Source organism: Dicentrarchus labrax, unplaced genomic scaffold (assembly GCF_905237075.1).
Source record: "Dicentrarchus labrax unplaced genomic scaffold, dlabrax2021, whole genome shotgun sequence".
Taxonomy (NCBI): domain Eukaryota; kingdom Metazoa; phylum Chordata; class Actinopteri; family Moronidae; genus Dicentrarchus; species Dicentrarchus labrax.
In genome coordinates, this window is record NW_026136711.1 from 15,171,851 (window position 1) to 15,187,454 (window position 15,604).

A 15,604-nucleotide genomic window follows, 5' to 3' on the forward strand; every position below is an offset into this window, starting at 1 on the left:
ATGGCCAGTAACATGAGACAGCTCCTCGGGAGACTCGACAGAGACCATCTCTCTGTCAAGAGGGAAAACACTATACAAGACAGAAAATAAGCAAATGACTATCAAATACATCCAGAAATATTCAATAATTTTAACTTACGACTGGTGGACGCTGCAGTTGTAGAAGACGAAGTCAACGCTGGCAAACTTCTTGCCAGTCTCCTTGGATTTCAGATAGAGCTTCACCACCCGCTTGTCACCTGCACCAAACAGATATATGGAAATTAATATATTGAGAATAATACACTTCTCTAACTCTCTTAAGTTTTAGAGAAAATAATGACCAAACAGCTCAAAAAGCACACCTAACAATTTCATATAATCACAGGGAATAAATCTGACACAAAGTCACACCTCAAATTTAAATTCCACTTGTGTGACCTCAGCAGACAACACGCACACACAAAGAAATACTGTAGCTTAGCAACATGCCGCTCATGTCACACCCACAGTGGGGTGGCATTAAAAATAGCAGAACCAATCAGTGTTTCGATGCCAGAGCTGATGAGAACTCGTAATGGGGCATAATGGGCTCACAGTTGAAGAACTACTGAGATGTCGCTTTGAGGAAACTTGGAGCGCTCTATCTGACATGTTTTCAACTCTTTGAATGCGGATACCAAACAAGTTTTTATCGTCTTTGTGGCTTGACAGAATTGGACATGAAACAGGTGCATAATATCTGCACAAAAAAAAGAACAAAGAAAAAGGATGCAGATATTTTTAAATATAACGATAAACCACGGTGAAGTCACTGCTTTGAAAAGAAGTTAGGAGCATAACCAGCGTCGGTTAGATACAAAGAAATAAATAAAATGAAACTGACAACGGTGCATAATGCATGATAATGGGAATTCAGAAACAGTTCTATTTTCAGTAGATAAATGTAGACTTGTGTTTGGGGCTTTGAAAGGAAATGGGCGAGCGTTATTGGAGGTGACATGGTATTCTGAATATAGATGCACTAAGCAAATCATCTGGTAAGATTAAAATTCTGTTCTGGTCAATGCACAGCTTTACTCTTCTCCAATCCTAATGTACAAAAAGACGCCTTAGGAGGAGACACATCAGTCCGTGGTGATGAACATACAGTGCTATAGCACAAACAAGGGGGAAGGAATGATGACATAAGACGGAAGTATGAAGAGAAAAACATAAAACGTGTCCAATGGAATAAGGAGTACCAACATATAAGGAGTTCATTACTAAATTCCTCACATATATCACTAAAACGCCCTGTATCCACACCCCATCTGTCCACTGCCACCGCCCAGTGACTTCACTACCCCGATGACGTGCTGACCTTTGTTCCGTGTGATTGGGATGACGTCCCGGACGGAGGGAGACATGCAGAAGATGTGTCCACCCTGGATCCGTCCCTCCGTCTCTACGTAGTCCTCGAAGGAGCAGTTGACCCCCGCTGACAGATCGGGCACATTACGAGCCTGGAGGACCAGCTAGAGTGAGAAAAAGAGGGACAATCGGTACAAGATCAATGGAAGGACATGGTGTACATGGATTGTTATAAAATATGACATGAGGGTTAATGGGTGTTGGAGAAGAGGGGGAGTGAAGCGTGGGTCTGTGTATGTGACAGCAGCCGGAATAAGGGCGGGTGTATGCATGTGTGCGTCAGTCGGAGCGGCTATTACAGCAAGGTTAATGTGTACGTGTTAATGTGCAGAGAGAAAGTGAGGCAAACTGTCATCAGTCAAATCTATGTGGTTACATTGAGAAGCTACTGACAGAATGAGAGCTCTCGTACACACACACACACACACACACAAACACGATTACAGATTTTTAAGATATAAAAGGGCAAGATGGAATAAAGCAAATTAAATCTACATGTATGTAGTTAAGTTGCATCCTTGGTGTCAGATTCTGTGACTTTTACATGACAAGGTCATTGCCAATTGTGGTAAGAAATGACACGGGCTGGAGGAAAAACAATATCCACCAGTTACATTGTGTGATCTGTCTGTCGTTATTAATCTTTTTCTGTAATGATTTTCCCTGTTGTACTGGTTTGTTAATGGAGGTGTTTTAATTATGAAAATTAAGAGAAAACCTGCTCCACTCCATTGTAGTTTCTTTCTACTATGGCAAAACTCGGTGCAGCATACTTTTTTCTTACACTAAGCAGGTGGAAATTAATAATGGCACCACTGTGTTGTTGTTAGAACGGGTCAAAGCCATTTTAAGTGGACACAACCTGAAGTAAATTCCTGTCCAGACCAGTGGTTCTCAAACTTTTTGGTGTCAAGGACCACTAAATTAATACACATCAGGCTATGGACCCATATTTGATAAGATGTAGTCTCTGGGATCCCCCGTCTGATCAGATTGAGTTATTCCATACTGTCTATACTGTATATTGGCAGATTATACGTTTGTGTGAGTGTAAAACCTATTAACAGAATAGTCATTCTTATACATTCTCTCATTGGGCTAACTTCTAGTCAATGAATTAATAGTGAAATTAAAATATATTCCCCATTTTCTGGGGACCCCTGGAACCCCCTCAAGGACCACTGGTCGAGACTACTCATGTTTTGTCTGTTTATAATTCTGTTACTGTTTGTAATTTCCTCTACATAAGAAGACATACCTGGACTTCAGACATGGTGACAGAGATATTTCTTGGCTGAACGGTGAGCTCCACACACTGCCTCTGGTCGGAGGCAAACCTCTGAGGCTCTCCTGCTCGTTCACAGCGGTCCTTGCGTGAACAACTGGGGAGCAGACAAAGAGAGGATACAGGAAAAGAAAGAGAGAGTGCAATGATAAGGGAATGATGAGAAGAGAGGGAAGGAGAAAAGGAGGGAACAAACAAACGAGTGAGACAAGAGGTGAGAGGAGGAGAGAAGAGACAGAGGATATGAGCAACTGTTAAGCTAATATGACAATCATATTAAGATGACAAACATGCACAGCCATCACCGTCACACAGAAATGGGAGCAATAATAGAAGACAAATAGGCTAATAGCTTCCCCCCGCCATTACTGTAGGCCTTTATATCATTACCTTATTGGCCCTGACATTTGTGCAAGAACCGCTAAGCTATATGAACATCCAGTCCCCCCTCGTCTTTTCAGTTTACAGCCCCACCCAATTCAAACTTCTTGGATGATATACAGCCAATCATTAAAGTTTCCCTGAACCGTAAAAATGATACAATTCCTACCAGCCGCATATCAATGGGGTCAGCAATTTCCCCTGCTTATTACGAGCCAACTGATCGTGCTAAAAATCAGCATACAGCCCCATATTGTAGCGGTTTTACTATTAGCTATTCATAATGCATTAGCTATCACTTCACCTTCGCGCTAACAACAACTGGTCCCGGTGGTGAGAGGGAAAGTGCTGATGTGGCACTCTGCGAGGCCTTAACAATAAGAGGGAGGCAGAAAAAAATGCTAACTGCCTCCTCTACGCAGCAGCCCCCCATCCCCTCGTTTAGTTAGCCTTCACTCGCGCTCAGCAAGAAAAAGCTGTCGCCAACCACTCCCCCGGGAGTCACACACACACACACACACACACACACACACACACACACACACACACACACACACACACACTTGCTGCACAGGCATGAGCAGAGATGCACAAAGGTATGTACACGTTTTCTCATTATGGACCTCTTTTCCTTCTACTGCTCCTCTGGTGTGTGACTGTGTGAATTCGTGTGAATGAAGTGTGCTCATTTGTCTAGAAACACCTGCATATATATGTGTGTGTGTGTGTGTGTGTGTGTGTGTGTGTGTGTGTGTGTGTGTGTGTGTGTGTGTGTGTGTGTGTGAGTGTATGTGTGTGTATGTGTGTGTGTGTGTGTATTCCCCATTCAATTCCACTGTTGATTGAAACTACCATGGCTCTTAATAAGATGTGGCTAAAAGCACCAGAGGGCTAAAACGAGGCTTATGAATATTTTGCCTATTAATACTTGCCCATATTGTCTGCAAGGGCCTCGGCCAGATTTGCTAACACTATCAGGTAGGAAATGAGCGAGCTGCATTCAAGACACAAGTTCAAAAATGTGCCCAAATGGAAGGTTATCATTGGTTCAAGTCCATCATGATTGTGTGTATAATTTCAAAATGTGTGTGTGTTTGCTGAAATGGAGACACACAGGTTGTGTGTGTGCCTTGAGGAAAGACAGGTTGGTGTTTTGTAGGTTTAATTAAGGCACTAAGGGATGGCATTGTGCCAAATGCTTGAGGTGTTCCAAATGTGGTTTAACATCCTGTCACCTTTCAGTAACATGTAACTGTTCTCACACTCTCCTGTATCCACACACACACGCCCTCAAGTCAAAGGGAGGAAATGGAGAGATTGTATACAGACACAGTGATACTGTGTATCACCACATTTGTGAGTGATTAGATTTATATTCTAAACATATAACCACAAATCTCCCCTCTCACTGTTACATATCAAACCTTAAACAGTAATCTTAAAGAGCCAGTACATAAACCAAATCCTAACACATGAAGTGACTAATCCTTAATCTGTTGCCAAAACGTTCCCAAGTATTAAAAGGTACACGTGTAGTAAACCATGCTCACAACTCACACATAAAAACAGGCTAAATACCACCAAGACAAATGGAAGTGTCAGTGATGCAGGCTGCCAAGCTATGTTGTTATTTATGCGCTACTAGCAGGTTGAGCTGGCTGACAGACGTGTATGGGATAAATGTATCTCTACTGGCAGGCAGCTTTCAAGTTGTTAGACGTCTTATATGAATCACAATTACGTGAATAATTAATAGGTGTTGGAGGCATTTTACTTAAGTTATTACTGGGTGTTAAAAATAGTTTTGAGGTCAACACAGGCCACATTAAAGGCAGCACCTGGCTGACTCTCATCCTAATTCTCTCTTCTGTGTGCAGTGTTTATTAGGTGTGATAGTTTTATACATGCCAACCTCTCTAAGGTTTCACTGAGTCATTGTACAACTGTTCACCGTCCAGTTGAGAATTTACACGTAGTAAACAAACTTGTTTTATGTGTTTGATCCAGAGAGTTGTCAGCGAAATTTAATTTTAGAAAATGGTAGTTCTGAATATAATGCCTTGCTAAGATTTTTAAATCTTTAGATTACATCAAAAATTTAAGTAACTACAGACATCTTTAAACATGTAGACACCTCAAGACCACAAACTCTTAAAAGGAAAATTCTTGCCATTGATGGGAGATTGTGGTCTTGTGTTTTTAAAGACTTGTGATGCTCATTTCTAGCTGTACAGTAACCCTTACAATCAAAAAACATATATGTATTGAAAAAGTGCAAACTGAACCAATTCAGTGTGAGTAAAGTAAATGTGGTCACTGATACCATCATCAGTTCAAGCCTTAATATTCTAAATTTCAGTAGATCATTACCCAAATATAACCACTGGAATCAATATGAATTATATTTTAGGGTGTTTTTTCCTTTAAAACACCAATAACTGTAATCTCTGTGGTGGCAAAAGGCTCCTGAGCTTAATGTGTAACTATTCAGGCGGGTGCTTCTACTTGAACATGATCAGCTGAAACGCATCTAAAACACTTCTGTCACAATGATCTACGATACAATGCAATGCATGCTACATGTGAGGGCCACCAGGGTGAAGTGTGTTAATGTGTGCGTGAGTGTGTGTGGTACTCACACATTGTGGAGGACACACCATCCACAGTGAGGGTCTCTGGAGCCCAAACACTCCCCACAAGTGGTGTACTGCTCGCAGCTCTCCACTGGAACTCTCACCACCTAGGGAGACAGAGAGAGAGAGAGAGGGAGACAGAGAGAGAGAGAGAGAGAGAAAGACAGATAGAGAGAGAGAGAGAGCAGGGAGGTGACGAAGAAATAATTAGTATCCTTGTTGTAATCAAAATCATAAGATGATATATTCGGCTGGATAGAGATGAGCATTTGACAGCTTATCAGACGGATTCAATTCAACAAACAGTCGTGTGTTTTTGTGTGTGTGTGTGTGTGTGTGTGTGTGTGTGTGTGTGTGTGTGTGTGTGTGTGTACGTTCCTGAGATTGAGAGAGAGGTGTGAGTCTCTCTCTATGTGTGTGTGTGTGTGTGTGTGTGTGTGTGTGTGTGTGTGTGTTTTGGTGAGCGATTCCGGTCCAGCGGTGTGTGACAGCCTCTGGTGGAGCGTGTACAGGAGAGGCCTCGCAAAGCATGCTGGGACACCTGACAGGTGGCCGAGGCAACAGTGCTGTGATTGACAGATGACCTCAAAAACCAATGGGAGGCAGAGGAGCAGAAGGACAGACCCCCAGTGTGTGTGTGTGTGTGTGTGTGTGTGTGTGTGTGTGTGTACATGTATGAGAGACAGAGCAACAACACCTTAGTGCATCTATGTGACAAGACTGTGTGTGTGTGTGTGTGTGTGTGTGTGTGTGTGTGTGTGTGTGCGCGCGCGTGTGTGTGTGTGTGTGTGTGTGTTTCAGCCATTAACAGCCATACTGGATGTACGAGCTTGATGACAGGCTACAGATGTTGCTTAAGAAACAAGATCAAGTGTTCAAGTTAGCCCTCCACTCTTGTTAAAGGTGATGACAGATGGTTCACAACATGGCCCCAATGGGTCTGAAAGTGTGTGTGTCTTTCAAGATATTCACGAAAGCTTTGAGTGTGTTTAAGTGTGTGACAGACAGATTGCTAGCATATGTGCAGAGTGCTTGCGCGTCAGTCGGTGTACATGTGCTGAAAGTGTCAGCGCCACATTCAACTTCTCTTCACCAACGGGCCCCCAGTTGATGAGTCCATTGATCCCCCTTTCATGGTGTGTGTGTGTGTGTGTGTGTGTGTGTGTGTGTGTGTGTGTGTGTGCGTGTGTGTGTGCGTACATGTATCAAATTGCCACTGCAGACTAGTTTTAAATCGTGCAGCAGAGAGTGAGCCGGCTGATCAGTAAGTAACAGCATTTAACAACCCTACCTATGGGTAACACTATTATAGCGTCACACACATACAAGGAGAGATTTAACCATGAGAACCCCATCCAAGTGGTATGTGGGGACTAAAGTAGTGTCTGGCCCAGTGAGAGTTTTTTTATGAGGTATGGATGGGAGGTGGGAGACGGAGAGATGTATGGAGGGATAAGAGAAAAGAAAAACATATGGCAGAAAGAGAGCAGAGGCCTGAGGTAAGAGATAAAGCTGGTTAGCTGCAGGATGGAAACCAGGCAGACAAAGGAACGCAGCACTGACATATTAAACTGGGGCCGGGATTCCACTGTGAGCTTTAAGTACAACAAAGATATGAGATAGATATGACATGATGGAACTCATTTATGCTCTGAAATGTCTTGTCTTGTATCAGACTGGCTGTGGGGCTTTTTGACGGAACAATACTTCTCAAGCAGAGGGCAGACAGACAAAAACACTTGACACTGTGTGCAACTAATCCTCCTTTATCTTTCCTTTCTCTATTCCCTTCGCCCACTGTATACATTTAGTTATTCCCATTACTGTCTATGTTCCCTCTGCTTGTTTCTCTGCCCCACTCTCTGCAAGATTCATCCTTCTCTGAAACATCTAATTTTTTCTTTCTACAGACTGAAACATGCGGTAACTACTCCAATTTAAAGCCAATACAGACCTCAGTACAGTAGCTTTCTAGCTGGCTAGCTTCCCAGAGAGAGAAAGACAAATGAAATGATGCAAACGAGCAATAGTGGGGGAGAGAGGGAGGTGGTCATCTACTGGAAGTGCTGGCTGGCTGGATGAATAAAAGGGAAAGAGAGGTGTAATGGAAGACACACACGGGGCGAATCAGCGAGGACATTGTGCTGAGTAGATGGGATATGGTGGCAGACGGCTGCTATGTGTCATTGTCAGAATGAGTGTTTCCATCTGAAAGGAGAGCTGAAAGAAGGATGGAACAAGGGATTGGTGTGTCTTAGATAATAAAGGGATGACAGAGGGAAAAAAGGAGTGTGAATGAATGAGCAGATAATGGATAAATGGATGAGGGAAAAGCAGCTATAGTTGAAGATATGTGATTGGACACCTTTGGGAGAAAGAAATCATCACAGGATGTCTTTCACATAGTTTATGATTTAACAAAAGAAAAAACAGAAAATGGAGAGGAGAAAGAACGGCCTGTTCCTCATATCATCATGTACGCGAACCAATTCTCCCTCTCTACTCCATAAATCATTATGACTGTGATTAAGGACAATTGTCCACATAAATCACTGTAAGACTATGAGTCCCTTGGTGAGCAAGCATAACCCTATCACTGCCCTGTGTAATGATAGATATGGCCTATTGTTAACAATTGTTCCTGTATGAGTAGTAGTGAAGACACTATGGGTTCTATTCAGTGGGAGTGGCACAGAGCTGTTGATGTGGTAGGGGGCTATGATGGTTGTTTTTCCCAGTGGGGATATAAAATGCTTTACTGGAGCCGGGAATGTAGTTGTATAACTGCATGTAGATCCAAAAAATGTGTGCCTGCGTGTGTGTTGGGAATACCGCTTTACCCACAGACACACATTTACGCACTCTCTCGCAGTCTCCCTCTTTCTGTCTCTCTCGATGGCTCTTTTAATGAAAGCCAATTCCCGACAGCGTGCCACATTACTCCTTTAAATGACCTTATAAACCAAGCCCGCCATCTCCTCTCTCTTGCCGTCTCCTTATTTACAATAGCATCCGCCACTGTAACTCAATTCTCCGTCCTCGCTCCCTCTCTTACGCTCTTGTCAGCCCTCTACCCTGACCATATCGCAATGCCATGACATCTCCTTTCTGCTATAAACTTTCCACCTTTCCTCTCCAATCTGTTTTTACAGAGCGCTATCACCTGCCTTTAAACATCCAGCTAACAGGCTTTGCGACGGTCACCCCCAAAACCCGAAGGACCTGTAAAGCTTTCAGCGCAGCTTTTCATTGGTTGTTAAATCTACAGACATAAAAGGATCTGCCTTGTTGCGGCTTCTTTTTTTTAACATTCAAACACAAGGGGAGTCTATAGTAGAGGAGAAGAGGAGGAGGGGGCGTAGCAGAGATGTCTACTAGTAGAGAGCTTCTTCTCTGGGTTACGCTGTCTGGGAGCCAAGAGGAAAAAATCTGAGTTTATTTCAGTTATTTTTAGATATCTGCATGAGACTCTGCATCATAAATTAGTAACGCCCGAGCCTCCTTGAGCAACTACCACACAACCTCTTGTGCTTAACACTTAACCTCATATGGCTCTAATCCCGCAGCTCAGGGATCAGAACATTTTAGGTCAAAGTGCGGGACGTCAATTTAAGGAGAGAGCAGTCATACAGTCAGCTTTCCATAAATACATTTAAGAAAAGTGAATGTCACGTGTTCAGTTTCCAGAGAAAAATTCTCAGAAATCTCATAAACTTGTGGCTCTTTTATTGCTCTTCTCCTTTCATCCAAACCTTGCTCTGTAATCTTAACTAGCCGTGGCTAAGCATAAAAAGAAATTTGGAGGAAAGGAGTCCAATTTAAGCAAAAAAATGAAATACAAAATACATTTTTCTTCTCATTTAAGCAGCAGCTGACAAAAGGAGCAGACAGCAGGGGGAAGAGGAGGAGGAGGAAGAAAATTAGGAGAGGTTATCACCTGTTATCATCCCTCCATCGTCTACTCTCTGCAAACTAACATTAACTGCACCTGCATTATTTCAGTAACCGCAAATTATCTTCCATCTTTCTTGTGGTTTAATCTGTGCTGGCAGTGAACAGCCATGTGCATGAAAAAAAAGATCTATATCTACCAACATGGCTACTGAATGCCACAGACGACAGGGAAATGAAAATAAAAAGACAGACACGACTGGGTGCAATTGTAGCCCTAACATGTTCTGTGGCTGTCATTACTGTAATTCATGTTGTCACCTCCCGCCTTGGCATCTGTGTGTCAAGCCTGCAATGGATCATTAGAAATGGGAGTTCCAACCACCCCTGGTAGCTTTTCCGGCAATCCCTTAGGCGTGGTGCAGAAACATGGCTCTCAACAGGGTGTCCATGTAAGTGAGCTAGTTCTACCAGCGCTGGAATACCTGCACAGGGGGGTCGAGTAGGGGAGAGGGGGGGTGTTGTATCAAAGGCTAGGTTAGCATGTGTGCATTGACTGGATTGTAAGGGGCTTACGAGATCAATGGCTGGCTAGGAGCTCGATGTGTTGACTGATTGGAGATAAGCAGCAAAGCAAACAAGACTGGGAGAATTTGGCACTGAACAGGGAGGAGAGGGTGCTGAGGGATGAGGAAAGAGAGGGAGGATGGGTAAAGGTTGGGTAGTAGGAGAAATGACAAGTGAGAAACAGCAATCATATCATTGTTCCATAAAAAAAAAATAAAAAATCTGCTGTCACATTGCTGAATGATGTCCAAATGCTAAATCTCTGTTACACTGCAGAGAGATGTTATTGACAGATCTGACCATTGTGGTCAACTCAAATTGTTTGCTGCAGACCTGTTTTAGTGAATTGCATCTGTATGTGTCTCAGTGGAAGAAAATAGTCCCCACTGAGAGAGCTGTAATCTGTTGTTTTCTCTCTCAAAACTCACTCCCTGCAGTATTTTTTTTTATTTTTGCGCCCACTGCCCTTCCTTCCTCCCTTGCTATCTTTATCTCTCTCATACTGTATTTTGTCTGCTGTTTCTCCCTCCCGATCAGCACTCCTTCTCTTTCGCCGCTTTAATTTATCTTTTTATCCTCTTTCTCCTGAGCTGGGCTCAATTATTCATCCGCTTCACTGTTTTTCCTCTTCTGAAATACCATTTTGATCTCTTCTTCTATTCTCCATCCTGGTGGAAACAAGAGGCGGATCAAACAACTTATTTATTTGTCATTTGTGCGTGCACATATTGTGAGTTCAAGGCCAATAAAGATGACAACTAAAATTCCCTTCTCTTAGGCTATGAGACAACATATATCCATTATACACACACAGGGTATACACAATAAGATCGCCCTGCAGCTGCAAGGGTGCTTTCTCAGAGTGTGTGTGTGTGTGTGTGTGTGTGTGTGTGTGTGTGTGTGTGTGTGTGTGTGTGTGTGTGTGTGTGTGTGTGTGTGTGAGCACCTCCAAACTAATATAGAAGAACCTTCATATAAAATAGTAGGAAAACTTTTAAACAGAGTTGTCCTTGATAATGTCAGATAATGATGATTTAAAGGTCCAGTGTGTAACATTTAGGGTCTATTGGTAGAAATGGAATATTTGGTGTGTGTGTGTGTGTGTGTGTGTGTGTGTGTGTGTGTGTGTGTGTGTTAGAATGGGTCGTTTCTCTATAGAGGGAGCAGATCCTCTTCTATGTGGTTGCCATCCTGAACTACCGTGTTTTACAGAAACCCAGAATGAACAAACCACTCACTAGATAGGAGCGTTTTGCATTTTCCTACACACTTGGAAGGGGAGGGTGAGGTGAGTTGGTTGCAATCTGCAGCTACACCTCTAAATGTCACTAAATACTACGAACTGTACCTTTAACTAGTAAAGCTAAAGCACCTGCTAAATTAAAGAAAGAAATGTCTCAAAAACACAAATGGCTTGATCTTTGAAGAATGGGTTACCTGAAATAAGAGCAAGAGTAAAGCAACAGTTAGGACTGGCTACACTAACAAAATAAAGAGAAAACCTAGAGTGAGTAAAAAAGTAAGACAAACCCAACTATAGAATATGAGACATCATCACTCTTCATCGCCATCCTCATCACATGGACATTTCCATTAACTCTTCCAAAAAGAGCTCATTTCAAACTATAGGTCAATACACTCTCTCACTCTTTGTGTAGCCATGTGTCTGTAATACTGTGAGAGCGAGACTGAAAGAGAGAACAACAAAGTGGAATGAGAGAGCAAAAGAAGAAAATTCAGACAGAGACAAAGGATCAGACGGAGATTGAAAAACTGCAGAAAACAAAGAATTGGAACATAGAGACTATAGAGAGAGAGAAAAGGAGAGAAAGAGGTAAATGTGACCGGCTAAGGTAGACAGGCCTAGGGGTCTTCTAATTAAGTGAGGATGGGAGAGGCCGGCGGCCTGGTAAATGACTCTGTCACTTTAGTAAATGGACTTGGTGAGGAGTGAGGAGCCACACAGCTGGCATTTCCATTAGCACTGCCAAGCGACCCACCACCATATACACAGACAGAGAGAAGCAGAAGAGAGAAAGAGGGGGGAAAAAAAGAGGACAAATGCTGCTTTTCTTTATTTCCTCTCACAGGATATACTGTGTGGAAGTCATTCCTGGTAGGTGTGTAGATGAATAGTTATTGTGGAGAGCTGGCAAAGAACTGAGCAGAATAAACAAAATCAGTCTGTTTGACTTTGTGCTAATATGTTTGCTGTCATTCAAAATTACTGCCAGCAAGTTTTACAGGAGCTTTTGAAATATCACAATGGCTGGATTGCAAATGAGAGAGAACTGGCTGAAACAACTCAATATGCATTTTAACAAAGCTAAAACATACCCAAAGACGTGAAAACAGTCAGATCTGATCAGTAATTCTGCTGGTTTTATTATGTTATACGCCTTATTTCTTTATTGCACCAAAGAAAGAAAATATTATGGACTAGTTATTAGTGCGGAAACAATCAGTCAACTAATGAATAAGACAAAATTAAAGGGGTAGACAGCCATTTAGTACTGCAGAATGGTCAAAATTGATGCACCAGAGGAAGAGACGTCCTGACTTTTAGTCTCTAGTATGGATCAGCAGCGACCTTTTCTGATAAATACCCAAGGATTTCACGCTGTGTGCTTCCAGTTTGTAACGTAGGCTTTCTGTGAGAAAATCTAAGTATCTGAGCGCAAGTAAAGATACCCCCCGATGCCATCATCAGGGTTATTTTCTCATATTTGACGGTGTAAAGAAAATACAAGCCATTTGTTTTCACAGGCTCAGTTGTACTCCTCAAGTGGTCTTCAAGTTTCAAATTGGGCGAGTGCCCCTTTAATTTAGCAAGCAAAAAACGACAAACATTTGCCTGATCCAGCTCCTCAAATGTGAGCATTCGCTGCCTTTCTCATTGTTAAATGAATCTCTCACAAGCAACTGGAAATGCGTGATGTACCTTTTTCACAAGTGGAAAGATTAATCACATTTTTTTAAACAAATTAATCAATAATGGAAGTAATCATAAGTTACAGCAACAATTATCACACACAAATGTCTTAATCTGTTTTAAAACTGTTTTAATCATTATCGTGTCCCCATTTGTTTTTTGTAATTTCTGAAAGTGAACACCCCAATACTTCATAACTGGGTCTGATGAGGCCTGCTGTGCATGAATTTGAAAAGAACTCAAAACAATTCCCTGTGCTGTCATGCAGGAGTGACACTCAATTGTTCTAACAAGTGTGGCTTGTGGCTAAGGCACGAGACAGAATACAGTGATGTGCCACTCGGAGCATCTCCGCGGGCCACGCCAGCTTTTGATTGGCCTCATCCAGTGACAATCAGTCAGAGCCACCTCTTTCCGCCCCAATCACTGTCAAGCAACAGGAGGACCAATTGTAAAGTTGCTTGATAGTGATTGAGAAGAAAGGGGAAGAGGGGGAGATGGAAAGAGAGAGAAACCATTAACCTCCCCATCTATCTCCTCCTCTTTTCTAACCCTATCAGTCTGCTCTATCACGCCATCCTTTGGGAAAAGACGGGAGAGTAAAACAGAGAGAGATGAGAGAAAGACAGAGCTATCTAGTGACAGCTAGACTTCCATTAGGACTGATAGCATCACGCCCAAGACAAGTGTCTGAGCACACTTTTCTGATGGGGCACGCACACACTCAGTCAAGTACACACTTTTTTTTTTTTTTTTTTTTTAAAAGGGGAAAACCACAAGAGGAGAATGATACGACAGGAAAGAGGGAAGTGAGAGAAAAGGCAGGAAACGTGATTAAGAGAAAAAGAGTCAAGTTTGAGATATTTAAGGGACATGGAAACCGTCCCTCTAATGAAGGGATCTTGGTCATCTCCTCAAATATCTGCCACAGTTAGAAGGAAATCGGAAAAAACAAACCCCAGAGACAAATGGTGCTTTCTTTTCTTTCATTGTATCACAGAACGCAGGGAAGTAGGGATGCATTTAAATCTAGTGTGTAACGTTTAGGTGGATCTATTGGCAGCAGCATAATATTCATAAAAATGTATTCGCAACTTCACCGCTAGATGCCACTGAAACCTAGACTGGTCCTTTAACAACTGTTGTTATTATTGATTAATATACAGATTACAGTCTCGATTAACCATACATTATTTTGTCTATAAAATCACAGTTTACTAAAGCCAAAGCTGATGTCATCAAGTTGCTTATTTTGTCCAAAACCCCAAAATATTCAACGTCAACAGAAAGCACAAATACTCACATTTGAGAAGCAGGGGTCAGCAAAATTCTAAATAATAATCAAAAAAGTTGCTGATTATTTTACTTTTGATCAACTTATCAGTTAATTGAGTTATCACTTTGGCTCTCGAGTGGACCCTATTAACTGCTAGAGAAGTAGAGGAGAGTTAGATGAAGTGGGAGAACAGGGAAGTCCTATTATGGGAGGTCATATATTTAGTCAAAAGCACATGGCATGGAAACTGCATTGTAGAAAGGCCTCACTTTCTTTTTCTCAGTTCAGTTTTGTTCTTATTAATATTCTATTTATTCATTCCAGACATTTTGAGGAGATACCACTCACCCTAAAGGCTATCTTGAGATACAAGGCAAAGCAAATCTTCTCAGTAATCTTACACGTGACTGGTTTTATACACACAGCCAACTGACAGTACAAACATTTTCTGTTCTCTAGTGTGAATATTTACATACATGTGAGGGTGCACTAATGTATGATTAACAGTTTATGAGTGTGTGTGTGTTAAGTCCTGTGCTGAGGAAGGTGCTATAATGGTTTGAACTCTTGTAATTGAGTGCCATATACGTACATGGCTACACCACCACCACCCGCATCAGCACCTCTCCCTTCTAGTCACTGTACTCCTGTCTACGCCTCGCTGCACCAGGTCTATTAACATTTACATAACAATGACCACCTCCTTGCTCACAGTGTGTGAGTGTGTGTGCGTGCGTGCGTGCGTGCGTGCGTGCGTGCGTGTGCGTGTGTGTATGCATGGGCAGTGATGTGTCAGCGGTTGGTGTATGTGTGTATATATATTATGGGACACCCAAGTGCTCATTCAAGCTTTACACTGTCAAGCCAGTGAGTGAAAAAGATGGAGCTGGAGTCGTGTTCATAAATTCTGAATGAACAAATCGGACGTTTAGCAGGCCCAGTTCATGAACGAAACTGAAGAATATAAATTAAAAAAAACTGGGGAAGGGCAAAATTTCAAGCATCCAAGCAAATCACATTTCCTGCGTGCCGCACATAGTGGCTGGCGTTTAAATGCTACATTACGCACTTGTTAACTTCAGGAGTTCCTCAGTCGGCCAGAGTTTGATAAATTATGGAAAATTAATCTTTGAGCTACTTAGAACTGACTGATTAGCTGTATCTAGTTCACTAAAATGTCAGTCTTGATTGATACAACCAGCTGCTTATTATGTGTGTTGATGTCAGTCTGTGCTAATGTATTTGCT

The 15,604-nt window shown here is 42.2% G+C and overlaps 1 protein-coding gene across 4 annotated transcripts in view; it reads right to left on the bottom strand.

Annotated features, from left to right (window-relative positions):
* LOC127372119 (plexin-A1) overlaps nt 1–15,604 on the bottom strand; it is a 190,220-nt gene that overhangs the window by 82,178 nt on the left and 92,438 nt on the right. For all 4 annotated transcript variants that reach the window (XM_051415526.1, XM_051415524.1, XM_051415525.1 and 1 more), the window contains exons 5-8: nt 5,698–5,798; nt 2,651–2,774; nt 1,343–1,496; nt 140–239 (exon numbers count right to left, since the gene is read on the bottom strand). In XM_051415526.1, coding sequence (XP_051271486.1) covers nt 140–239; nt 1,343–1,496; nt 2,651–2,774; nt 5,698–5,798 — 479 coding nt within the window. The remainder of the gene's footprint in view (nt 1–139; nt 240–1,342; nt 1,497–2,650; nt 2,775–5,697; nt 5,799–15,604) is intronic.